Genomic DNA, 25,000 nt, shown 5'->3' on the forward strand with positions numbered 1-25,000 from the left:
TAGGCGGCTTTGGAACTCGCACCAAATGCACAAGTTCTTGAGGACCGAGGCATCTAAGGACATTTTGGAATTTAGAGTCTCGGAAACCCTATTTCCAGGGGTTTTCAAGAGGTATTTTTCCATCGCGGACGCCATGTTGCTTCGTCAGAATACACGCAAGACTGGGAACGATGCCGTCAAAGTGTCTCAGGCGTTTCACAACATGGCATGGTTCGAACGTTTCACAGATCTAGACTAGTTCAATATACGTTCAATGTCATTGATCATCATTATTCGATGGTACTTATTTTTTGTTACCGGTTATGGTAGAAGGAGATGAAAGTAGCCGGCTAAGGATGGCTAACTAGCCGGCGGTTTTGGCCGGCTACCGGCCCTTATTGACAGCCCTGTCAGTCACTTTTTTGAGTTCATATGCAACCAATAAACAAGTTGCAGCCTGTTTCTCAGACGATGTCCTCTTCTCTCCTGTGGCAATTTAGCAGTTAAAGTACACAACATGGTAACAACATTTGCATTTTGGTCGTGGATGTTCTGACTTCTATTTTTTTTACAGTCCTAAACTGTTTATTCCTCCAAAGATTCCTATAATCATGCGTTTTGGGTTCAGGTTAGCACAGGCTCAAGCTATTTTAAAATTATCATTTTGAGATCGTACACTTGCAATGTACATTGCGCTGTCTTTCACTCAAAAGATGCTCTTCAGCGTTGTTGAATGACCTGCAGTTTCTTCTCGTGCCCATTTTGATACACAAAGTTAATACTTTCTGGTCATACTCTGTCATAGGAAATACAAACAAATGTTCGAAACTGTGACGTTAAATTTCGGTTCAAACAAGACACATTTATAAGAAAGATAAGGTTATAAAAAACAACATTCACGCTTTTGCTTTTGCTTTTGCTTTTGTGATGGGTTATTTGAGCTGCCAGATATTTTTGATGACCTTTGTTAATTGGCCCGATAAAGACTTGAGACCCGTTGCCGATTCCGTTTCATTCGGTGCCGATAAAATCGGGTCCGACCTTCAGCGGAATCGGAAAAAATCGGTGCCCAATTGATCGGCATCAGTGTGACCCGATGCCGATATTTGGACGCGTTCCCTAACACCTCTTCTGTAATTTGAATTCTTCCAAAAAAATCACTTGCATATCGTCAAGTTAAGCCTGATAGCAAAATCCACTAGCTCCACCACTTTCTTTGCACACTGATTCCCTCCCTACTGCTTGTTCACATACAACAGTTCAATGCACAAGCCTACTAACACAGACAAACAGTGAGTCTTTTGGAAGAGTAACCATGTATTTGGGTCGGAGGATCAATCTAAACCATGCAGATGTATACTTCATTGGAGAGCATCTGGTAACCATGAGGGTGGAGGTAGTGAGTTTACGTTTATGCATCAGTCAATTCCACCTAACCCAAATGCCCCACCCCCGGGACTGACAAGGTGGGCAAATGCCCAGTAGTAGCCCAGGGTGGGGCAGGGTGCAGGGGGAATTGACTGATGCATTAAACAAAAGCTTTCTACGAAGGCGTAAATTTTTGTATCTAATGATAGAATCGATAATAAATGTACAGGTTGTCTTTTGTCTGTCCTTACCTTCGAACAAGGTAAATGACACACTGCAGCTGATCACGAACTTTTTGAGCTTCCACTTGGCTTTGCAAAAGTTCCAACTTTAATTTGTTCACAAGATCTCTCAGGGCTTGGGACTCGTTGGAGGCACTTCTGCGCCTGTCTTTGTCAGTCATTCCCTTCTGCATGATTAGTAAACTACACCGCAGTAGGCTGAATCCGACGCGTAATTATTATTGAAAGTCTGAAATTATTGATGTCAAAATTCTTCCAAAATTTTTAGCCAGAACACAGGGCAAGAATCCTTCAAATTAAGGGCCATAAAACTTTATATATTCCTTGATACACCGGCCAAGATTTTTTATAATCTTCACCAAAGAAAAGCCGTCGAAAGGTTTTGTAAAAAGGTTCAAAGTTGTTGACAAACAACCGTAAATCTGTCCGCCATTTCACTGAATGGCATTCCTTATCCGCTGACTAAGATAACTTTGAAACATTGTGAGGAAATGTCTTAAAAGCGCGGGCTCAGTGGCGGGAACACAATCATTGTAACGCAAGCTGTTCGATCGAGCATGTTTAATGTTCGACCTTCTAATCAAAACATTTACTTCATGGCAAATTCCCACAACTTAAGCAATGAGTTTTGAGGAAAGATCCAAATTATTCGTAAACACTTTCCAAGAGTTCACTCGAGAACAGCAAGACGAGGTGTTAAAACAAATCCTTCTGAAATGTCAGGTGTGGAAATCTTGACTTAGTTTCCATTTCCTTAGTTGTAACACTAGTGATAGCCTGAATTTCATCCGATTGCTGCGAGTCGTTTTCTCATCTCAGCACCTCAGCAACGTCGTCACTGAGGAAGTAATAACGACTCGAAGTAATCGGATGAAATCCAGGCTACACTGGTGGAAGATTAATAAACCTAATTAAGTAATTTTGTTTACTCACTGTATTAAGAGGCCCTGCCCCGCGGGGGGGGGGGGGGGGGGGGCATGTCGCTCGTCTGAGTTTTAAAAAGTCTCATGTCGTTGTTTGTAAATGCTTCACGTTGCTGTAGGAAACTGAGCGAAAATTCTTTGTCCGTGTCGGAATTTTAGAAAAGGGGGATAGCGATGTGTTGTGAAGAAACCATTACAGTTCTGCAATTTCTCAGTGGACATTTCACATATTGAACACCTATACATTGCCATTCACGATTATAAAGTGATCCACATTCAACATTTTAAGACTAACTGACCAAGGAAAATTGTCGGAAATTACTTCATCTGGGCATTCAGACTGGTGATAAATAATTTAGCCAAACGACCGTTCTTTGTAGTTTATTCTTGGCTTTGCTGTCACTGTCGCAATTTGGCCGAGGGAGGTCTTCCCTTGTCGCAATTTCATTTTACGCTCTGTCGTTACTTTTTGGGCCATGTCGCTTGTCCGAATTGACCCTGGCAGGGCTGCTATTAAGTTAAGTTTGCATGGTTTGTTATACTCATTATTCATGCATTTTGCCCTGTCCCCTGGGGAGGGGACGTACAAATCAAATGAAATGAAAGTAGAAGAAGGAACCCTTACGACTGCACATCTCTGTTTTAGAACCCTGTATGGGACAATGGACATATGACGTAAGTGAACTACTAGCATGAGGTGGGAGGGGGAAGCAATTTACTCCCAGACACATGCTTTGTCACATGGGTATGCTGTGGCTTTAGGGTGGCCTTGTTTCCTTTTGCAGCACTCCAATGGTTTGTTATTAATTTTTTGTTGCAGCCTCTCCAGCTCCGATTGTTATACAGCGAGTTAAAACCTCTACTGGCTGTTGACTTTGTAGCTTCTCTCCCAAAGGAGTTGGCAGAGAGGATCTTCTCATTTCTCCCTGTTAATGCATTATGTCGTGCTGCACAGTGCAGTAGGTTATGGAGGGAGAGATCAAATCATAATGCAATTTGGTAATTATTTTAATGGTCTCAACAATAATAGACCTCTACAACTTGATGTTTTGTTTTCCCAATGAAGACCTGATATGATATTTAATTTGAATGAAACAGTTCTCTAGAGTATTATCACAAGACCACATTGGGAAAACATCTAACATTCAAGCTTAAGAGGTCTACTATTTGAATATAAGAAATGTGTATTAATTTATAAAGCACTCAACGGCTTGGGGCCTATTTATTGATCTGACCTTTTAGCCCTGCACTGTTACAAGTGCTTTCTCAGATCTTGTTCTTAAGAAAATTTCTCCGAGATCTAGCACTGTGACTCGTGGAGGTAGGGCATTTTCCATTGTAAGCCCAATTAAAGGCTTTGGAATTAACTGCCAGTTTCTTGAAAAAAGGCTGCTGACATTGATGTCTTTAAACATCAACTAAAAACCTATCTCTTCAAGAAAAATTTGTTTTACCTTATTTCATCTGTTATGTCAGAATTTTTAATTTGCTAATTATATAGTTTTTTCTATAGTATTAATAATTAATACTATAGAAATAACTATATAATTAACAAATTAAACATTCTGACATAACAGATGAAATAAGGTAAAACAAATTTTTCTTGAAGAGAAACAGATTTTGTAAATAAATTTTGTAACATGATTTGTAAATTGACTTTAGTAGTATGCTTTGTAAAGCATTATGGGGAGTTGGAGAGATAATGATCTATCAATAAACTTATTATTATTATTTATTATTATGATGTTTCAATTCAGTAGAAACTGAATTAATCAGGATGTCTTTGGGTAACCCTGAAAAATCTGTTCTATTCTTTTTGCACCCTATTTTCATACATTGAAGGCATCGTCTTTGTGTTCTAAATGGATGGGATAGATTTGATGAGGATCTGTTACAAACACCTCACGCAGCACCATCACAAGGTTCTAATATTTCATCAGCAGACTACAGCTTATTAAAGCCTGCTACCTGCCGATGGAAGAAAATCTACATGCGGGCACTTTTACTTGACAAGAATTGGGCACAGGGAAGGTACTCTGTAGCACCACTTCTAAGGGGACACAGGGAACCAATCACATGTATGGATTGCAATGGTAAACACAAGAAATTTCTTTAAATCTCATGACTGTTAAAATTCTTTTCCTTGCATATTTTTAATATTATTGCCAGAGGTTTTCTTATATGCTCTGATCTTTACAACAGATTTTGTTCACATACTGATCCCTGAAGTTCTGCTTCTGGGATTTCAGCTTCCATGAACTTTCGTTTTGACAATGATATGAGCTGAGACTAGGTGATGCCCAGTTGCCTTCATAATCGAGTATTCTCTGTTGGTTTTGCCTCAGGTAACACCATTGTATCTGGTTCATCAGATAATACTGTACGTGTGTGGGATGTTAAAACAAACAGGATTCTTCTTGTGTTGGGTCCTCCACATACAGACTCTGTGCGGTGCTTGCAACTCAAGGTAAGATAAAATAATAGTTTTATGATAGTTTATTGTGGGGAATATCCATCTAAGCTGCAGGAATGGCGAAATTTTTAGGAAAATGCAGGGCTCTGTTACTAAGATTTCAACTCAGGTGCTGGGTACACTGTATATGAAATTAGCAGGTGGGTAATTGGACAACTGGAATGTCCCTTTGGTTTATTTGTCTTTTGTGTTTCACAGTAGCTGGGGAAAATCCCTGGCTCCTGGCCCTAAGTGACAGCCCTGAAAATGTACTATTGAACTGAGTGTCAGGGGTGCCAAAAAGACCATGATTAAAAAGACTATGATTAAAGGTACACGTTGTGATTTACAATGACTATTTTTAGCTCAGGAACAATATGTTGTAACCATTCCAAACAATCTTGGAGCAATGTTGCCATAAATTGCGCCATAAATCGTCGTTGGGAATCGTCTTGTGTAACATAACCTTAAAGAAAAGGGGGTGTAAAATAAAATGAAAACTAAGACAAAGAAGGGGGAACTTTTGGTTGAAGAGAGCTATATCTGCCACTTTGTTATAAACTACATGAAACCACTTACGGCTGACCTTAGTATTTTGTTGAACAGTAAAGTTACAAGAAAATAGTCACATTGATTCTTCTTAGTTGGTAGGGTGATGGATAATGCTCTTCTATTGGTTTTCATGATCAGTAACTGTGGAATTGTGGCTGTGGTGTGATGTGATAGATCTAGGAAAGAGGCCCTTTTTGTCACCTTAGTTTGAAGCCAAATAGAGGCTAGCAAGGGCCAAGAAATGAAGTGCAACCCCCCTCTCCCTAGGTAATGAACAGGCTTTCCAGTTTCTACCGAAACTGGCAAACAGAAATTGAAACATATCTCTAGCAGTGGATGCTGGTGCTAGACATTAATGACTCATGTCATATGACTTTGATTGTCAAACCAAAAAGGTGGTCTCATGTAGTCACATTCCTTTCTCAATTCTCATTTGCTGATTTCATGGTTACCGATGATAGTTATAAAGCACTAGAAGTTTGCAAACAAAACAACTTTCATATTTCGCTGATTTTTTACTTTCCTTGAATTAGTCCTTTTAATGGTTGATTCCACCTATGACATACTCAGGAAAGTGACCATGTGAGTATTCAGAAGCCACACAGCCTAAGTTGGCAGCAAAATCAACTACGCATACATATCTTTGAATTCGCCTTCTACCTGTTTCAGTGTTTCTTGGAGTTCATGGTGATGTTAAGATTTCTTGTTGTGTTGTTGTAGGATTCCCTTTGTGTGACTGGCTGTGCTGATGGAGTTATCAGACTGTTTGATCTTAAATCTGGGCGATGCCTCAGGTAATGACACCATTCACTAAATGAATTTTTTGTTCATTGTTGAGTGATGGACTAGAATATTTTCAACAATGGATGACCTGTTATGTTGTGTCAACAACTAATATAACATAATTATTCAAATTTTTGTGACATCACACATCTAATTTAATTGTAAAATACTCACGTGCACATTTATTTCATGTATACAAAGCTTATGGGAATAACATTATTAATAACACTAAACAACAACAACAACTTGACTTATAATGTTGAACCCCTTATTTTGTTTGACCTTCTGAGATTTTGATGAAATACCCCTTTCTTGTAAGGGATCTCTCCTCATTTATTTTATCTACATGTACATGTATTTATCTTTTTTTTTTTTTTGCAAAAGAGACGTGAATGACATCAATACCATCCATATGACAAGTGTCAGAACTTGTGGCGTATAACATTAATTTATTCAGTTCTACTGAATACAACTGATGTGAATATTGCCTTCCAATGAAAACTGTCTTTTTTATAATTTCCACGAAATTTTACGTATAAGTGACAGTTTAGTTATTTTTCAGTTCTATTTGTTCCACTTCGGTATTGTATTCTTTCTCTTAAAAAAAAGAAAAAAAAAACTGAGAAAAACAGCTATGCACTGTTACTACCACATGCTGGAATTTGATGTGTATGTGTCTTAGATCATTTCAGGGACACTCTGGAGGTGTGGAGCATCTATCTTTTGACGGCAGCACCATTATCAGTGCCTCTACTGACCTGTAAGTTCACATGAATGTAACGAGGTTTTCGTGTACGTCTATATCAATGGATGGATTCATGGAATAACGAACGAACGCACGCACGCACGAACAAACGAACGAACGAACGAACGAACGAATATATAAATTGACGGATTGGTAAGAAAGTCAAGGTCAGGAACCTTAAAACTGTCAGTCTGTACTTAAAATATTAGGTGGCAGCGAGTTCCAATAGACCAGATACTGAACTTGTGGAAATTTCGAATCATGCAGCCACATTGTAGACTTATGTTTAAAATGGGGTGACGTGGTTATCGCTACTTTTTAAGCTGCCTGGGAAAGAGTCCTTATTTTTAATACATTTTCCATGTTTTTGTGGTAAAGGACTGTTCGTGTATGGGATGCGGAAACTGGGCGTTTGGTCCACACCATGACCGGCCATTCGGACGAAATACAGGTAAACGCAATTGACTTTATAGGGGTGAACACCCGGGATTAGTGGAAACTGAGTGCTTTAACTCGTGGCCCCTCGAATTATGACAGAGCCGGACAAAAATTGAAGCAAACAAAATACAGTTAACTTTCTCGAAGACGGACACCTTCGGTACCGGCCCTGACTGTCCGTCTTAGAGAGGTGTCTTGCTTATTGAGAGTCGAGGTAACGTGACGCCAGTAAAATATTAAGCTGAACCCGTTCACAATGAATACACATCTGTTTTACTTATGCAAAACAGCTATAACTGCATGGAACATTATAACAGAAAAGTGGAATCATTTTCTTATTGTGCAATCAACCGCGCGTCCGTTATAAGCAAACGTTCACGGCTTCGTGGTCTAAATGTGCGACAGTACGCACTCTGCGAACTGGAGCAAGACTGCAAAATATTAAAAATGGAGAGCATCTACATTTCTGTTTTGAGGTATTTTTCACTTCATAAAGCACTTCTTAAGTGTACGTTGACGGTTTGACAAAAAGTTTCAAAAGTGTCCATTGTCCTCCTTAGAGAGGTGTCCGTCTCATGGAGAGTATAGTTGACAAAAAATCGGCACGGACCTACACCAGGTGTCCGTCTTAGACAGGTGTCCGTTAAGACAGAGTTAACAGTAGACTTCTTCGTGGTCCCACTACCCCACTGGGACCGAGACATTGACAGGACTCAGAAAAACTGATCCATTGTCGTGGGTCCCCTATAGGTTTATGGGATACGGGATTTGCCTTTTTAGAAGACCGGGATTCGTGATTTTAAAGCAAAATAGAGGCGTCATTCGAGATCGAAAGTATGCACGGGGTGCCGAAAATAACCCTCGGGAAAACGGGATTGAACGAAACTTTGAATCGGGATGACAGTATTTAACCCTATTTTGGACCCTCATTGTCCAGTTTTTGATGTGGCCTTGCATTAACATGCAGGTAGTCAAGTTGGCAATACATTTACTGTCCGTTTTTTACAACAAAGTTGCATACACTCTTGTACTGCGATTTGTTATATCGCCTTTTATTTCAGCTTTACCAAACAACTTTCTTTTTACTTTGAAGGTTTTGGTAGCACATGATGAACTGGTGATCACAACGTCATGGGACGAAACCATTCGAATGTGGAATGTCATGTCAGGTACATGTCTCTTGACTCTCAGAGGACACACAGAAGGTATTTATTTTTTCTTGTTTTATTCTTCCATCTTTTTTCTTTCCATAAATTCTTTCTTGGCGCATGCCAGTTCGTGCAGAAATTGACATAAGATTAAGGTAAAGAATAATCAGGCAACAACAGCAAACATTCATTAGAGGTTATCGTTTGTACCTATCATGTCAATGCAATGGTACTTAATTTCTATAATAAGCAAAGTTATATCATTAGCGCGATTTTCGTGGTACCCGCTTGAAATGATTGCACACAAACAAAACTAAAGAAACAAACGATCATGAATATGCGAATTTAATTGGTTTATCGAAAATGCATAAGTTAGCGACGCATCTTAGCATGCAAATCATTTCCGGGTGAAGAAAAATTTCGAAAAATTTATTACCGTCATACCCACTGTAGGTGGTGATGTGATCGGCCCTCGATGACTGCTATGTAACCACAATAGCTACATGATTACTGGTAACAGTTTTCTTTCCAATTCCCAGCTGTTTACTGCTGCGATTTTGATAACAAGAAAATTATCAGCGGGGGTGGAGACGGCCTTATCAAGGTCTGGGATGCTCAGACGGGAGACAATACCCTCACTATGGTCGGACACACTGGAGAAGTGGTAAATATAACCTACCAATAACCAAAGGTTACGCAGTGCGGGCGACAACGATCAGGGTCAAAACGCTTTTGCGCCGTCGCTGTGGTTTGCGTAAGTTTTACGTGACAGATGGTCAAAACACGCGAGATCAGATTACGAGTGATAGAAGGTCCAAACGCGCGTGATCAAATCGCATTCTGTGTATTCCATTCATTCTTAGTTGAAGTCCAAACGAATGCTGGCTACATACGTGCGACGCATGCGTAATAACAACCAGGATATTAGGATTGCCGGCTCCTCTTGTCGCTCGCAATTATAATCCTGCATCATCCTTGTAGTATGCAGGATGTTTGTCGCATGAACCTAGTTCAGTTTAGTGGCCTTAGCTCCCACAAGTCACCTGTAGCTTAGTAGTAGAGCATCTGGACTAGTAACCAGAAGGTCATTAGGTTCGACTTATTTTGGGGGTACTCGGATTTTTTTCTTCCGAGCCGCCTGTTTCACTGACCGAAAAAGGCAACTTTCTAATATAATCCTGTGATCTCTTTTACACTGCAATATGACTGCAGCCGTTAAGACAAATGCCCCATTCAATACTGTAAGGTCAGCGATCAAATTCACGCCGTTTCGTGAACTATAGAGGGAAGAGGAAATGGTTTACGTGTAGGGTCACAGTATGAATGTAATTAAGAAGGTTATCAGTTTTTTAGGACTGCTTTGCAGCTGTAACAAGGCCTCACAGAAATGTTTGGAAAACAAGTAACAAACAAAGTTAACGTGGAACCTAACCTTAAAACAAAAGAGCTGCGACATATAAGGGTCCAATGAAATTAGGTGCTTTAAAGAGGAGCGAGGCTGCTGTCCTTCTAATATTTGTCGCTCGTAGAACGTGGTGTCCCTCGTTCTAGTCGATGTATTAAGATTAAAAACCTAAACACTCAAATTTTAAAAAAATGTTTTAACTGCTTCTTTATAAGTTAAACCACTTCTTAGTCCGTTAATGCCCAATTTGGCATTTTATTACAGTATTGTCTTAAGTTCAACGATGAAGTCATCGTATCTGGTTCGGCTGACAGCACTGTGCGATTATGGAGCCATCAGGGTAAGACAAATGTCTTGATAGAATGTTACTGGGCTTTTTACAAGTAGCTTACAGGAGATAGGCGTTAGAAGAGGATCTGTTATTTTTTTCAGATTTAAGTTTTGTTTAGTGAAAAAACCAAACCATACTTTTACCGATCGAAAGGAATGTTTTTTATAATATTGGAGGGCTCAGAATGGCTGTAACTTTTTTTTTTAATCGTTCCAACATTTCGCGGTATCTTTTAGACATGTCCGACCTTAGGTTTTCCGTCCTTTTTTTTATAACCGAACGCGGGCACACAAGAGATGTTTGTTTCGAAATATTATTTTATTACTATTATCATTTATTGTCATCATCAATATTATTATTATTATTATTATTATTATTATTATTATTATTATTATTATTATTATTGTTATTATTATTTTGATGAATATTATTTTTGGCTGTCTTGTTTCAACATTTTGGCGGATTCTCTATACTTAAAAGTACATAAGCGGTTTTTACGTATCATCCAAAATTCGCCCAACGAATGTTACATGCCTGTCGCCTCTTTTTTTGTTTGCAGGCACTTTGCTGCACACCCTTGAGGAACATATTGGAGTCGTGCGCTGTCTGTATCTCTCAGGAAATCGACTTGTCTCTGGTGGAGACCAGAAGCGTATTGCTGTCTGGGACATAAAGGTGTGTAGAACTTCTAACTAGACTGCACACTCATATGTGTTCATAATTTCGCAAATAAGGTTATGAAGAAAAGCAGATACTTCCAATAACATAAAAGTGCAAGCTGAATAATATGTCTTGAAATAGTGCAACGTAACTGCAGCACAGTAATGTTCTGGATGGTTTACCCTTTTATTCTCCGGTTGTTCGAAAGGTGGATAGTGCTATCCAGTGGATGGATCTCTAACCAGCGGATAACGCAGTTGGCTTTCCTAATACTTACTCCGTTAAACAGGGATTTATTCGCTGGATAGTTACTTATCCGGTGGATAGTGGTATCCATCGTTTGAATGACCGGGGCCTAGGGGAAAAAATAGTCAGTAACCTATCTTTACGGGCATATTCGGGCCATCCTTAGATACAGCATCCTCACTCTATTATTTTTTCACAGGAGGGCAAGCTTTTAAGCGTTGTCTATCGTAACCCAGCTTTGCTTCACTTGATGTGGGCGGATGACACTAAATTAATAACAGCTTCCCCGGAGACCCCAGGGACAATAACCATCATTAACTACTGGTAGGTTTTTGTACTTCCTAAGTAATCTCCAAGCGCGTGGATTCAAAAGTGTGTTGCGATGTGAGACGAAGACGAACGAACGAACGAACGGAACATCTAGCATCATCGAATGTGGATCGGTGTGACATAACACGCTATTAGGCATGAGTGAACTTTCCCATTCCAGTGAGTGGTGCATGCGTGCTGCAAGTTGTTTACAGCCCTCACAGAGCCGCCTGGGGCAAGCAATGTAACAATCATCAGTCATTGATGGTCGTGAAGCAGTTATAACTGAGTGAGATTTACGAACGCCTCGAGTGCTTTGGCATAAGTACTCCTACATCCAAGTACAAATGATAGACCACTCCTTTCTATTCCTGGCACAACTGATGTAACACGCCCGAGCATATAAGCCATTGCATTGTAGAACTTTTTTTACGGTGTGTAGACAGGTTAACAGTTTTCCTGCTGGCCAATTCCCATTTATAACAACAAAGCAAAGATTTTCATCGAAAAACTCGAAATGAATGTAGCGAAAATTCACAATCAAGTAAGATCTCTGTTGAACATGGCGGCATGTTGCTAGGATGCAATTTCGAACCCAGGTCTAATAGCCGTGCGCTTGGTACAAGGGGCTCAGCTACGTCCATCGGTTTATCGTTGCACGGATGCTCGCGTTTGATGAGAGAAGACAAGATTGACCAGTCCAGATATTCGGGTTGTGGCGACTTGAAAGGCTTCACGCGACTTATGCAGAGTGAGTCTCCTTTTCGCCTCCTCGCACAAGAAGAATTTTAGTCATATATCGTAATCTTTTTCTTCATTCATCTGAAAAAGCAAGATTTATTTTTTTATCGCGGGACCACGACTAGCACTTTAAGTGTTATTCACAAGTGTCTTATGACGTATTCCCACCAACGCTTAAACTTTTGTAATGAAAGATGTAAATGCCGTTTTACCTTTGTCTGTAGTGTTATAATTTTGGTTTTTCTTTGTAGGAAAGGTGCAATTTTTATAATTTTAGTTTTATTTTGATAGAATAGGCCATTTTGGAGGTGCCTCAAGCCTCCGTTTCAAAGCGAGGCTAAGTGCGAAGCCATTGATCTTTTAAAATAATTTTTTATTCTCATGCAAATAAAACTCATTTGCACAACAAAGGTTTTGCACTTGGCTTGGTGAGTGAGGGTTTTTGGAACTCGGAAATAGCCTATTGTTTTCATCTGTGGTTCTGAACAGTGGTGAATATCTTGCCCTATACGAAGCGTGTGAGTTAAATGGGCAGGAGAACGGCGTGGTATAACACTATGCTGTGTACATGTCTTTGTTTGTGAAAGAAAAGTACATAAAATGAAAATAATTTTAACTGCTGAGTAAAAACGCAACAGTCAGCTGTTCTTTGTCTGATTCTATGCCCTACGCTTGATGAAATCCCTTATCGTCATTTGAACGCTTTATGTGTGGATATAGATTTTACTTTTGATCTTCCATCTGTGTCTTGATACTAAAAATCAAGTGCGTATTGCAGTGAAATAATGGTTGATATAATTTGTTATTTCGCATTCCTTCTGTTGTGGGCTCAATTTCAAGTCCTTTCGGGAAAGGGGACTTTTTTCAGCCTCTTACTCACCAGGATTTCTTTTCTTGGATTATGTGGTTGCATAATATTTTTTCGCCCTTCATCACTTTGCAAGATTTTTTTTGCATGGAATGGCAAAATAACCTTTGCATTGTAAACCAAATTATGCACTAAAGCATCTGTGAAGTAATCTTGGAACAACTACTTTAGATTTTTATCTAAAAAAAGCAGTGAGGTGGGAACCCCTTCGCTCTGGTAAAAGGAGTCCGCAAACGAAGATGATTTTTGGGATTGTTAGGGCTAGCTTGCGTGTACCACGAGCTTAACGAGCGTAGAAGGCGCGAGTTTATTATATCTAGATCGGTCCGGGAGCATGCTTCCCCGGAAAATTTTGAAGTTCAGAGCTTGTGAAATCACCAGAAACACCCCGACCAATCTTGGGAAAACATTGTCAAATTTTTATCACCCTTCTGTTAGTATTCTGGAAAAAAACCGTACATTTAAGAAATAAATTTAGTTTGCTTTTCATACAATGATTAGAAGAACTTAGTAAATGCTATAGCCAACCCAGCTGGCCAGCTCCATAGCTCAGCTGTCCCTGAACAATATTAGTAACCACCAGTGTTATAAATCTAAACAAAAAGCCATTTGAGAGGGACACATTATTATACTATCCCTCTTAATCCCTCTTACCCAAGTCCAGATTCAACATCTCATTTTTTATATGCCAGAAGGTTTTTTGCAACCCGTTGTACGTGCGTGAATTTTTGGGGAATGGTGGACTTTTGCAGGTTTTTTTCTTTACCTTACTCATACGCACTTGCGGGATATTTTTTTCTCAAAATCAACCACCCCCTCTCCCCTCCTCGGAAGTAAAATGTTAGGGCCCTAAAGAGAAAATAGAGGGTCTGTGAACAGGCTATAATAACCATTCATTATTTTCCATTTGTCTTCAAGGGTAGGAGGTAAGAGAGGGTAGCGGAAAATGGCGTGGGTAAGGGTTAGGGTTAGCATCTATGTTAGCTCTGTAGTTCTCTTACCTAGACTAGAATTTTCTCTTTCTAAGTTAGAAATTCTGTCGTAAAATTGCCATAGCTTTAAAACTCTGTTTTTAAACATGTGCATGGTCACACAGTTTGCGAAAGCCCCCGCTTGTGATTTAGCTTACGTTATTTTTTCTTGGAATTTAAAACTATCACCGAACAAAGTTGAGGAACGTGTAAAAATCTTTACTAACAACTAGGATGGTTGAGGATTCAAAACAGCTTTAATCTCCAGTACGGAACTAAACAATATGCATGGCCGAAACTCACACAAGCATAACTATGCACGCATGCCTTGGAAAAAACCCGCTGATCATTACAACGTTCCCCTATGAAAAAAAAATCAAACAACACAAAGAAGAAAGGGTTTCCGCAGAGAACAATCAAGCATCCAACAAATGCTATATGTGAAAACTGAATACAGTTAATGTTCACGAATGTGAAACGTTGTCCTTGAATCATCATGGTCTTCGTGAAAGTGAGAACGGTTGATGTTCAATGTTCACAAATGTTAAACACAGTCCTTAAATCGTAATGTCCTCCGTATGACCCTTCCACTCCTAGTCTTGTATTGCTCTGACGTCTCCATAGAACCATCGCCTGAATGATTTCTTTCTTGCTCTTGGGACGCTGAGGCAGGTTCCTCCACTACTGGGTTTGCTTGACTGACTCGTTCCTCGCAAGAGGAACTTCGATTTACACCCTGCTTCAGCCTTAACTTCTCATTGACTTTATTTGCGTCTATGTCTCTGGGTTGCAGTTGAGTTTCAGACGTGGAAATAATAGATCTGAGTCGTCTACTCATGAGAAATTGCGCTGGTGAGCCGACCGCATCAATAGGTGTGTTCCTCTATTCTAATAATCCTAGATATGGATCACGGTTGTCTTGCTTTGCTTTGGTTAGCAGATTCTTTACCGTTTGAACTGATTTTTCAACGAGCCCATTTGCTTGTGGGTAGAGTGGACTGATGATAGTGTGTTTGAATTCCCACTGTTTCGTGAATGACTCAAATTCCTTGGATGAGCACTGAGGATCATTGTCGCTGATTACCTGACATGGTCTTCCATGACGCGCAAAAGCAGATTTGATGTGGGCGATGACCGTGTTACTTGGTGTCTGGCATCTTGGGTTCTTCAAAAAATCGCGAGTGGTAATCTAGAACAATGAGGTATTCTGATTTATCCCAGGTGAAGAGGGATGTTGCTACCTTTTCCCAGGGCTTGCTTGGTAACTGGGAGGGAATCATTGGCCTTTGCAATTTGCGTCTGGTGTTGTTGGCATATACTGCATATTGAAATCTTTTCCTGAATTTCAGAACTCACCCCAGGCCTTTCCTTGATGAGTTCTCTCTAACATTTCCTTCCGCATAGAGGTTAGGATAACCCCCTTTAGAATGATACCGTTCAGTTCAGACAGTACCTCTCTATAGTCCCAATACATGTGGGTACTGTTACTGAGACAGCCGTTGTTTCTGGCCATCGACGTTTGATGATTTCACTTAGGTTTTTCAGCGACTCGTCTTTGGCTGTTTCCTCCCGTATTTCTTCAAGTCTGGGTTATGAGACCTGTAGGATTGACTGTATCAGGTGAACGTGTAGTGAAATTTCCTCTTCCATGTTGTTATCTGTTGTCTCAGGAAGCGGTGCGCGGGGCAGCATGTCTGGGAGTACTAACTCTCTTCCATGCTTATATTCTGGTGTGTGGTCGCACCTTTGCATTCTGAGCAGAATTCTTTGTAGTCTGGGTGATGCTGTCGCTTAGGGCTTCTTCACATTTATTTCTAGGGGTTTGTGATCCGATTCTACGTGCCCTTTCTTACCATACGTGTATTGGTTGAATCGCTCCAGGCTGAAGTGAACTGCCAAGAGTTCGTTTTCTATCTGAGCATATCTTGATTCAGCCTCAGTTAAAGATCTTGATGCGTCAGGCACGGGACAGTTGACTTGCAGTAAGACTCCGCCAAGGCCTGTTGGTGAGGCATCGCAACTGACGCTTACTAGTTTTTGTACATCAAAAAACCTCAGAACGGGACCTCTATTCTCAGTTAAGACACTCTTAATTGCTTGAAAGGCTTTGTCTTGTTCATGTGAGCACTGAAAGTCAATGTCTTTCCGCATAAGCACCCTAATAGGTTCAGTGACAGATGCCAGACTGGGAATGATTTTTCGGAGGTAGTGGACTGTACCGAGTAATCTTTCAACTCCTTTCTTGTCAGTTGGTGCTGACATTTCCTTAATGGCACGAACATTTTCATCATCGGGCTTGATCCCCTCTTGAGTAAGTTTGTGACCAAGGTAGGTCACCTCCTTGTTTTTGAAGACACATTTTCCCTTGTGTAGTGTCAAGTTCATCTTCTTACATCGATCCAGGACTGAGTTTAGATTACAAACATGTTTCATTTCCGTGTCAGCGTGTACAATTGTATCATCAATATCAATTTCAACACCTTCCAGGTCACCAAAGTGTTGACTCATTCCCTTCTGAAAAACTTCTTGAGCAGATTTAATGCCAAATGGGGACTGAAGGTGGTAAAAAGTTGACTCTCTTCATCTAGTGGTATCTGCCAATAGCCTCGATTTGGATCTAACTTGGTAAATCATTCTGGATTTGCCATGCGGTCGTAATATCTTCAATGGTGGGTAACTGAAGGTGTTCCCCTTTTGTGGCCTTGTTCAGGTCTCTTGGATCCAAACAAATGCGCAAACTACCATCAGGCTTTTCAACAATGGCCATTGAATTAAGCCAGTCAGTGGGTTTTTTGACTTTGCGCATCACTTCTCGCTTCTCCATGTGATCCGACTCTGCTTTCACTCTCTCTCGAAGTGCGGCTGATATTGTTCTAGGAGGGTTTATAAGTGGTGAAACACAATCTATTTCAGTGTGGTAAGGTTTCTCTAAACGCCCCAGTCCAGTGAAGACTTGTGCACATTTGTGAAAGACCTCTGCTTTCAATTCTTGAGACGTCTTTGTAGTTTGGCTGCTATCATCAGTGGTGCTTTCTTCCCTCTCTGCTTTTGCTGTCATGACAACTTTAATTAGTCCCAAGTTTTGTGAGGAAAGAAGTCCCATTAATCCTGGCTGATGTATTTCCACAACATTGAATGTTAGCTGCTGTTCAACATCTGACTCACAGGTAGGTTTATGATTCCTAGCACCGTGAGATTATTTTCTGAGTAGCTAACCAGCTTTTTGTTGCACAGATCCATTTGGGGGTTGTCCCCTTCAATCTCCTTGAGTTCCTTTTGTGGCATCATGTTCACTTCTGAATCAGTATCCACTTTTAGTCGCATGAGATGTCCCTGTACTGGTAAATTCAGAAAGCACTCGTCATTCTAATTCTGAACTTCTGTAGTGACTTCTCCTACAAACAGTGGAGGCTCACAGTCATCCACTTCTTCTTCTGCCATTAGCCCATGGACTTTCTTTTGTGACCAGCTCGTGCTCTGGAAATGATGCTGTTTCTTGCAACTGTGACATGTCTTGCCATTTGCTGGGCATTCTATTCTATTACACAATGTCTTGTGCCACAATTTCTGCAATTAAACCACTAATTAAAAACCTTTTCCAAGTTCAAAAAGAGAAAGAAAATTTCGTTGTCGCTTGTTTACGTCCTCCGTATAACGTGAAGTTGTGCATCGTAGTCGTGCAGTAACGGCAAGGAAATGTACAAAAAGCGTGATGTGCACGTGAAAACTTGTTGTTTGCACCTATTACTTTTTTGACGTTCTCGCTATCGTCGCTGTCGTCTTGTTTTTCATAAGACGGGATACTCGTTTTTCAAAAAGGGCGTATACTGATCATTGGGTTTAACTTTTGTATCACATAGTCATGATAGGCTCCTGTCCTGACTTAACCCAGCTTGTTGCGTAAGCAAAGTTTTCTTTGCGATAGGGACGGATAAGCCAAAACCATTTGCATCCGTCTCCACTTTGTTTGAACAAGGAGAGTGAATGTTCAGAGAAAACCATATAGAGACACTAAACCGTGTTGTTTGAGTAGAATATTGAAATCTGAAAGAATTAATAAGTAACGGCGCATAGATGTCAATAGATGCTAGTGTATGACAGTGGATATTAAAAAAAACGAACGGGAATAACAATGTAAAAAACAGTGTCTCCGGTATATGAAAGTCTATTCATTTGCCCTAGTTAATTTCCAACTGAAGTTTCTTCTGTATCCATCAAATCGACTCTCCGATCTTATGGTATGTGTTGCTACGTACCTCCAAAGCTTGTATTAATGGCCAAAATGGATCCTATTAATCAAAATATTTCAAATAAGAGGTCACACTCCTTTAGCTGAATATCTCCTCCAAGTGCAAAACTCGACATTAAAATGCCATTAAAACCGGTCAGGAACAGCACAAAAAACGACAAGTCACAACACTCAGGTACTTTAAACAACGTTTATTTTTTATGTGTGAATATTCATCACAGGATATTATGATAATGGAAACCCTTTCGATTTTCATTCTACAATTTACAGTTTCAGTTGATTAATTTAAAACATGCGGTCACTCAGTTTGCGAGACCCCCTTGTTTATACAGAACATTCGAAACTGAAAGTGTTGAATCAGCTCCCAGCACGCCTTGTTTTAGCCGCACCAATGAGAGGAAGACACGCTAAGCAAAACTATCCATACGCACTAAATTTGCTGTATGAAAAACGTAATGTTTCATTCAGTTGATGCTGAGAAGCTATTCACACAAATACTATCATTGCAAGATGAGAGTCAAAACCACAATGTTGATGAGCCTTTTTCTGCTTCCCTTTCTGGCGAGACAGAACGCTGCCTCGTGGAGCAGGGTCGTCGGTGTCGGGAAAATCTTGTTAGAATCATTCACGTCAGAAGATACGCAAGAAACAGATCTCATAGCCACGGAAGAACTCGTGCAAGGTCTTACCTTCGACAAGTACAACGAGGGAATTTATTGCAAAATCGTCACCAAAATGAAAGAAAACTTTGAAAGAACAATATACAAAATTGCAACTTGTGACCACATTCCAGATCACATCCGTGACTCGCTCTTGGATGGAATGGACGGTGAGGTGAACCAAGAAGTTATCCGAGAATTTTAAGAAAGTTCCAGAAAGGTCCTTTATGGAAGGACCATCACTGTCAAACGTGAAGACTCTACAATCGATTTAGCTTACGCTATATTTTCCTTGGAATTTAAACTGCCATCAAAGAAAATTGAGAAACGACACAGAACGAAGTTCCTTGGACTAATTACTTATGGATCCCATACCGCTGTCCGCTTTGAAGAACCAAATTTATCAGAGAAGGACAAAGAACATTTTCGATTTCTACCGCATGAAGTTTCGCAAGGGATTTAAGAAGGAATATCCAAGTGTAGCAACTGAAACTAGAAGTGAACTGTGAACTGTCGACGTAAACCATATCATTAGCGATGTGCCTCTTTTTTGTTTATTTCTTGCGACTGACACAAGTGGCAATCAGGGCACAATCAGTAGTTACATGTAGATCTATCCGTATACATATCTGTCTCATTTCGCTAGAACGTAGCCACTAGATTTTCGCCTGCGCCCGGCACAAGGCCAGTCCGGTGTCGAAAATAGTAGGGGGCTTCCCGGCTTGGTCGGTAGAGCTGGATAGCCATGGACTGCCCTAACAGTGGGTGGGTGGATCAGGCCTGGGGGTCAAAACTAGTGGGATAGGGAGGGGGCTGTTTTGACACAAACCCTTCAGTAAGCAGCAGTGTTCAGTAGAGGCTTTTACCTTGTTCTTACCAAGTACCTTGTTCTTAATTTGCCCTAGCCAGCTGAATCAGGCCTCTGCTTAGAATGATTATCATGGTAATAGCAGAGCTCATTGGGAGGTGCAGACGGTCACCCATTGTCCTGGGTGGGAGGGATAGGGCCTGTAGACACTCACTGAAGCCATGTTTTCATAAATTCAATCAGATATATACTAGGCGAAGCTTTGAAGTAGAGCTAAGTAGAGATTTTGAGATTCATATTTGTAAGGTATGGTAATCGACTTTAATAAAAGTGCTTTCAAGGGTGTTTGTCTTTCTCGGGAAACCAAACCATGTTCGCATGAAAGAATCAAGTTTTTTTTAAAAGCACTGCAAAGGGCTTAGTGAACACGAGGTTTGTCAGTACCACTGTCTCTGTCTGCCATTTGGTGCCCAGACTAACCAGCTTTCCTCGTCTGTAGTATGTACCTGTAGTATGCCGTTATAATCGATTTTAACTGCATTTTTTTTCCGCGTTAAGGGAAAGCATCTGTGACGTCCTAAAAACGTTATCGACCTTAGAGACAGGTGGATCCCGTGAATAAAGTTTAGTGGCCTGCTTTATTATTAGTAGTCCCTTAACTTGTTAGCTTTGTCCGCGGTTGCAACAAATGCAATGTGCTCTAAGGTAAGCTTGCCTCGCCTTAAATTGTGATTTACGGACTGTTGTCTTGCATTGAAACTATTAATGTAGGTAGTAAAACAATTTTCATCGTAAACTCCACCTCTATGGCACACGCGGGGAAAACTAAGATATAGACGAAAATAATATTTCCGCATCTGCGAAGAAGTGCAGCAGATGTAGGGTTTTACCGCTGAGGAGAGTAGCTAGGAAGGAACAAAAAAACGAAATCCTGAAAAGACCTCTTGGGGCATGAAAGTATTCGAGGGCGATCTGATGACAGTATGGCATATAAATACTAAACTCAATACCCTTCCCTTGAGGGAAAACGTGCCAATACTTCGCGCGCGAGTCCATGTCTGCGCAAAAATATCAACGACAACACTGTTCATTGAGTGGTATATTACCACACGTTAGCTGACCCCTAAACCCCCAAGCAAAAACGGTATTCATGCCCGTGTTTGAACAATTACCGGCTGATAAACGGCTGAGATAGCGTACTGAATAGTAGCAAACATCTATCTATCCCCATACATCGCATTTCCCTTGGACGTCCTTGCCATTACCTTTTAATATTTAGATATTTCTTTTTCTGTAAATTTTATGGCAAAACAAAAATTTTGGACAATAGCTTGAGTAACGAGTGGCCCTAATAATGTGCAGTGTGTGTGTGTGTTTTATTTTTTGCAAAGAAAAGAGTAAATAGAAACCATTAAAAAAATGGAACAGGCACGGTTCTGAGTCCGATTCCTAAGTCTCACTATTGATAAAACCCCTTGTCTGCGTGGCAATTGTTGCAATTAATTGTAAAAGGTGTAGATTTCTCTCACAGATAGATGTTTGATGTCTCTTTTTATCTGTCCATTTTTTCTTATTCCTTCTTTTCATTGAGTTTAATTCCATGTCCATTCGGGGAGGGGGCTGGGTAGAGGGAAGGGCAGGGTTCAAAGTGGTCCCTCTGTGCTTTTCTCTTCCCTCCTTTCGTCGTAGAAATATTTTCCCATTTTATTGGGTTTCTTTTCTACTTCTTTCTTCCTACTGTACATCAATGATATTTACAAGTCCTCTTCGTTATTTGCCTTTTGCCTATTTGCTGACGATACTAGTATAATACTTGGAAATAACAACCTAACGGAACTCGAAACACTTGTTAATCGCGAGCTTGGCAACGTCAACGAATGGCTAAAGGCCAACAAACTGTCTTTGAACATAAAAAAATCAAACTTTGTAATCTTTCGTCTCCGGCAAAAGAATATGCCCTTCATACCTAGGATCATAATTCTTGACTCCATGACTAACACCTACGCAAACCTTGAAATGAAAGATTATGTAAAATATCTTGGCTCAATGATTGATTCAAATCTTTCATTGAAATACCACATCGAATCTATCTGTCACAAAATCAGCAAGTCGATAGGAATTACAGCTAAGGTTCGACATTATGTCCCTCCTCGTGTTTTACTTTCAGTTTATAATTCATTAATTGTCCCTTACTTGACTTTTGGTATTTGTGGTTGGGGAAACTGTGCCTTGACATTTCAAAGAAATACCGTTAACTCTACAAAAACGGGCCTTACGTCTCATTTACTTCAGTAAATTGCCTTCCCCTGCCTAGCCTATTTTTCAGAGATTGTAGCTATTTATTGTATGATATCGACAGACAGACAGCACCAGTTAGTATACTCAATCAGTTCGTTAAAACAAGTCAGATTCATAACTACAAAACAAGATCTGTCTCTAGCGACTCGTTTTATGTTAAGTTCTCTGGAACCGATAAAATGTATGCTTTTTTCACGAGAATCGATGCCCAATTTTGGAACTCTATTCCTTATTCGATTAAAGTACTTAAACTTTCGTCCTTTCGTAAAAAAAATATAGGGCTTATTACTAAATTTCTTGCGGTCAGAAGATGATTATGTCGAAGTCTCCCGTCTTATTAAGTTATTTAATACTTTAAGTTAGCCTCTCTTCGTAATCGGTATGTACTTGCCTTATTTTATGTTAGTTTATTTTATTTACTGTATAGTAGTGTCTTCCCTGTTATTTAGTCCATCTATATATAAATCTTGTACTTGTAATATGTCTTCAGCTCCCCCCGCCTCGATTAGTTTATAAGCTATTTGCGGGTGGGAAAATAATGTTAATAAATAGTTATTTTTCCAATTTTCAATAAAATTTGTTGTTGTTGTTTCTGTTGTTTCTCTGTTTGAGTCTTTTCCCATCTTTTCATCCCTGCCTATTAATTTCATGTAGTATTACTCGAAATGGCTTGAAATGAAACCCAAGAAAAAAAAGAACTCCTTTAATTTACTTTAAGCTGCTTTTCAACTCCAGTAGCACATATCCATCGCCATTATTCAGACCTCTTATTGGCCGCACATCGCCAATGAAATACGAACCACCTCCTCCTGCTTGACTACCAAGCGAGGTTGCAAACACACCTCCACCAGAATATCCCCCTCCGCCCCCTCCAAAGTAGTTAGATGCTGCACCTCCCCCACCCAAACCACCATTCCCATTGCCAGTCCCTCCGAAACCTCCATTCATAAACGACAGACCACCTTGTTGACACTTTTGAGACGTGCACGCGTTCATGGAAGTAATGAACAGGCAACACGAACCGTTTCCATAAAAGCCGCCACCTGCTCCAGCGCTGTTTTGGTGTGTACCGTTTACAATTCCGCCAAGACCGTTAATGCCACCAAACACGCTCCCGGTTTCGTTAGCTTGACCATTTTCTCCGGGCTTTGAAGTTATGTATCCACCTCCACCGCCACCGCCCCCAGCTGCTGCTAGAAGGTTGTAGTTCTCTTCTGTAATAAACGTTCCACCTCCTCCTCCGGCAGCCATTGTTCCTTTAACGCCCCTCTGACCAATCAAAATACGGAGTCGAGTTCCCTTGTTTAGTTTTAATATTCCACTTAAAACGGCACCGTGACCTCCATGCTGAGAGGCATTCCCTCCAGACGCCCCCGCTAAGGTGAGAGTGTAAAAGGCTGAAAATGGCACAGTCCATATCTGTATTCCTTTATCCAGTGTTACTCTTCCATTCAGGGTAGTGTTAGCGTAACCAGATGTCGATGTTGGTCCAGAGTTGCCTTGCTTACCCAGGTTTGTAAAGCGAAAAGAAATCGCTAAAAGAGAAATGTACCATTCACAACGTTACTACTCCTCCGAGTGTTCACACTATACCGAATAGCTTTTGACCGGCACGAAAACCATAGCGGGTAGGGCTTCTGTTCAGACATAATAACGGTGATTTCTGACTCGCCAATCTCTAAAGTGGAGACTCACATATCGGATAGATGTTAGCAAGAAACGAAATAGCTTTTCCTGTCGGCACGAAAGGTTATTCGGTGTAGTGTGAACAGAGCCTAAGTTACTGATCATGCAGAATATTTTTCCAACTTCCGAGTGGTCTCCAATCACGCAGAGGGGAGGTACGTTTTTCAATAATCCTGTTTCCTGGTTGAGAAAGTAAATTTTATAAAAATATTGATGACGGTGATGTTGATGATGATGATGATGATAGTGATAACGATAATGATAATTATAATCATTATTATCATCATCATCATCATCATCATCATCATCATCATCATCATCATCATCATCATAATCATATTAATCATAATCAATCATAATTTAGACCGAAGGACAAGAAAGTTACTAACCATAAATGGAGTCTTTCATCCCCGAGATTGTGTGGGACGACTTTATGCGCCAAGGAAGGACGAAGAAAGAGACCTGATTTCCGTAGAGGATTGTGTCATTCAAGCAAGTATATCGTTAGAAAGTTATGTCCAATCCAGTGGGGAGGAACTATTGAAAACTGTCAGTAGGGAAGGGGTTGAGAGTCAAGAAACGGCTGCTGTCTTTAAAACAAGGAGACGAAATGAAAATATTCAAGAATAGAAAGGAAAACCGTTTTATGGGTAATTTGTGGGAAGGGGTGAAGGCTAAAGAAGTGAGGAAACCTAGGCTTGGTTGAGAGAAGGAAAGCTTAAGAGAGAAAACGAAGCTCTTATCGTCACCGCACAAGATCAAGCTATACGTATAGATTAGGTGAAAGCAAAAAATCGACTAGTCGCAGGTTGACCCCAAGTGTAGCCACATTGCAAGTTCATGTCCGAAACTATCACACAGTGGCTAAGGCGATCTATTGGAATCTGGCAGTAAAGTGTGGGTTTGAGCGAAATGAAAGGTGGTATGACCATGTCCCGGAAACGTGCTTGAAAATAACGACTATAAACTTTTGTGGAATTTTAGTGTTTGAAAAGACCATGAAATTGGCACCAGGAGACCGGATTTTGTGATAACTGACAAGAAAGACAAGAGCTGTAAAATTATAGTTATGGCAATTCGAGAGGATGGACAGGTGAGAGAAAAAGGAAGATGAGAAAGTTGAAAAGTATCTAGATTTA

General features: G+C 40.3%; 3 protein-coding genes and 1 pseudogene across 3 annotated transcripts in view; 2 read left to right on the forward strand and 2 right to left on the reverse strand.

Annotated features, from left to right (window-relative positions):
- LOC140925851 (uncharacterized) overlaps positions 1-2,018 on the reverse strand; it is a 23,092-nt gene extending 21,074 nt beyond the window's left edge. Inside the window, exons 1-2 of the mRNA XM_073375699.1 lie at positions 1,599-2,018; positions 669-807 (exon numbers count right to left, since the gene is read on the reverse strand). Of these exons, the coding sequence (XP_073231800.1) occupies positions 669-807; positions 1,599-1,762 (303 nt within the window). The 5' untranslated portion in view covers positions 1,763-2,018. The remainder of the gene's footprint in view (positions 1-668; positions 808-1,598) is intronic.
- Positions 2,019-2,124: 106 nt separating this feature from the next.
- On the forward strand, positions 2,125-13,189 carry LOC140926746 (uncharacterized). Its single transcript, XM_073376443.1, has 12 exons — positions 2,125-2,312; positions 3,333-3,511; positions 4,355-4,605; positions 4,858-4,979; positions 6,237-6,310; positions 6,982-7,059; positions 7,423-7,495; positions 8,576-8,687; positions 9,170-9,294; positions 10,300-10,375; positions 10,926-11,041; positions 11,472-13,189. The coding sequence occupies exons 1-12, from the start codon at positions 2,211-2,213 to the stop codon at positions 11,598-11,600; spliced, it is 1,437 nt and encodes a 478-aa protein (XP_073232544.1). The 5' UTR covers positions 2,125-2,210; the 3' UTR covers positions 11,601-13,189.
- A 5,731-nt stretch (positions 13,190-18,920) lies between these two features.
- Positions 18,921-19,752, forward strand: LOC140925852 (uncharacterized; annotated as a pseudogene).
- Positions 19,753-22,869: 3,117 nt separating this feature from the next.
- The window catches only part of LOC140926747 (uncharacterized), a 5,857-nt gene continuing 3,726 nt past the window's right edge, over positions 22,870-25,000 (reverse strand). Inside the window, exon 3 of the mRNA XM_073376444.1 lies at positions 22,870-23,710. Coding sequence (XP_073232545.1) covers positions 22,884-23,710 — 827 coding nt within the window. The 3' untranslated portion in view covers positions 22,870-22,883. The remainder of the gene's footprint in view (positions 23,711-25,000) is intronic.

Source organism: Porites lutea, chromosome 2 (genome assembly GCF_958299795.1).
Source record: "Porites lutea chromosome 2, jaPorLute2.1, whole genome shotgun sequence".
NCBI lineage: Eukaryota > Metazoa > Cnidaria > Anthozoa > Scleractinia > Poritidae > Porites > Porites lutea.

What these genes read in the sequence shown, in the direction of transcription:
- LOC140926746 (XM_073376443.1), top strand. Translation starts at nt 2,211, where the DNA reads ATGAGTTTTGAGGAAAGATCCAAATTATTCGTAAACACTTTCCAAGAG. An exon ending in TCAAATCATAATGCAATTTG is followed by an intron (nt 3,512 to 4,354) that starts GTAATTATTTTA and finishes CATACATTGAAG; the next exon opens with GCATCGTCTTTGTGTTCTAA. An exon ending in TCGGACACACTGGAGAAGTG is followed by an intron (nt 9,295 to 10,299) that starts GTAAATATAACC and finishes ATTTTATTACAG; the next exon opens with TATTGTCTTAAGTTCAACGA.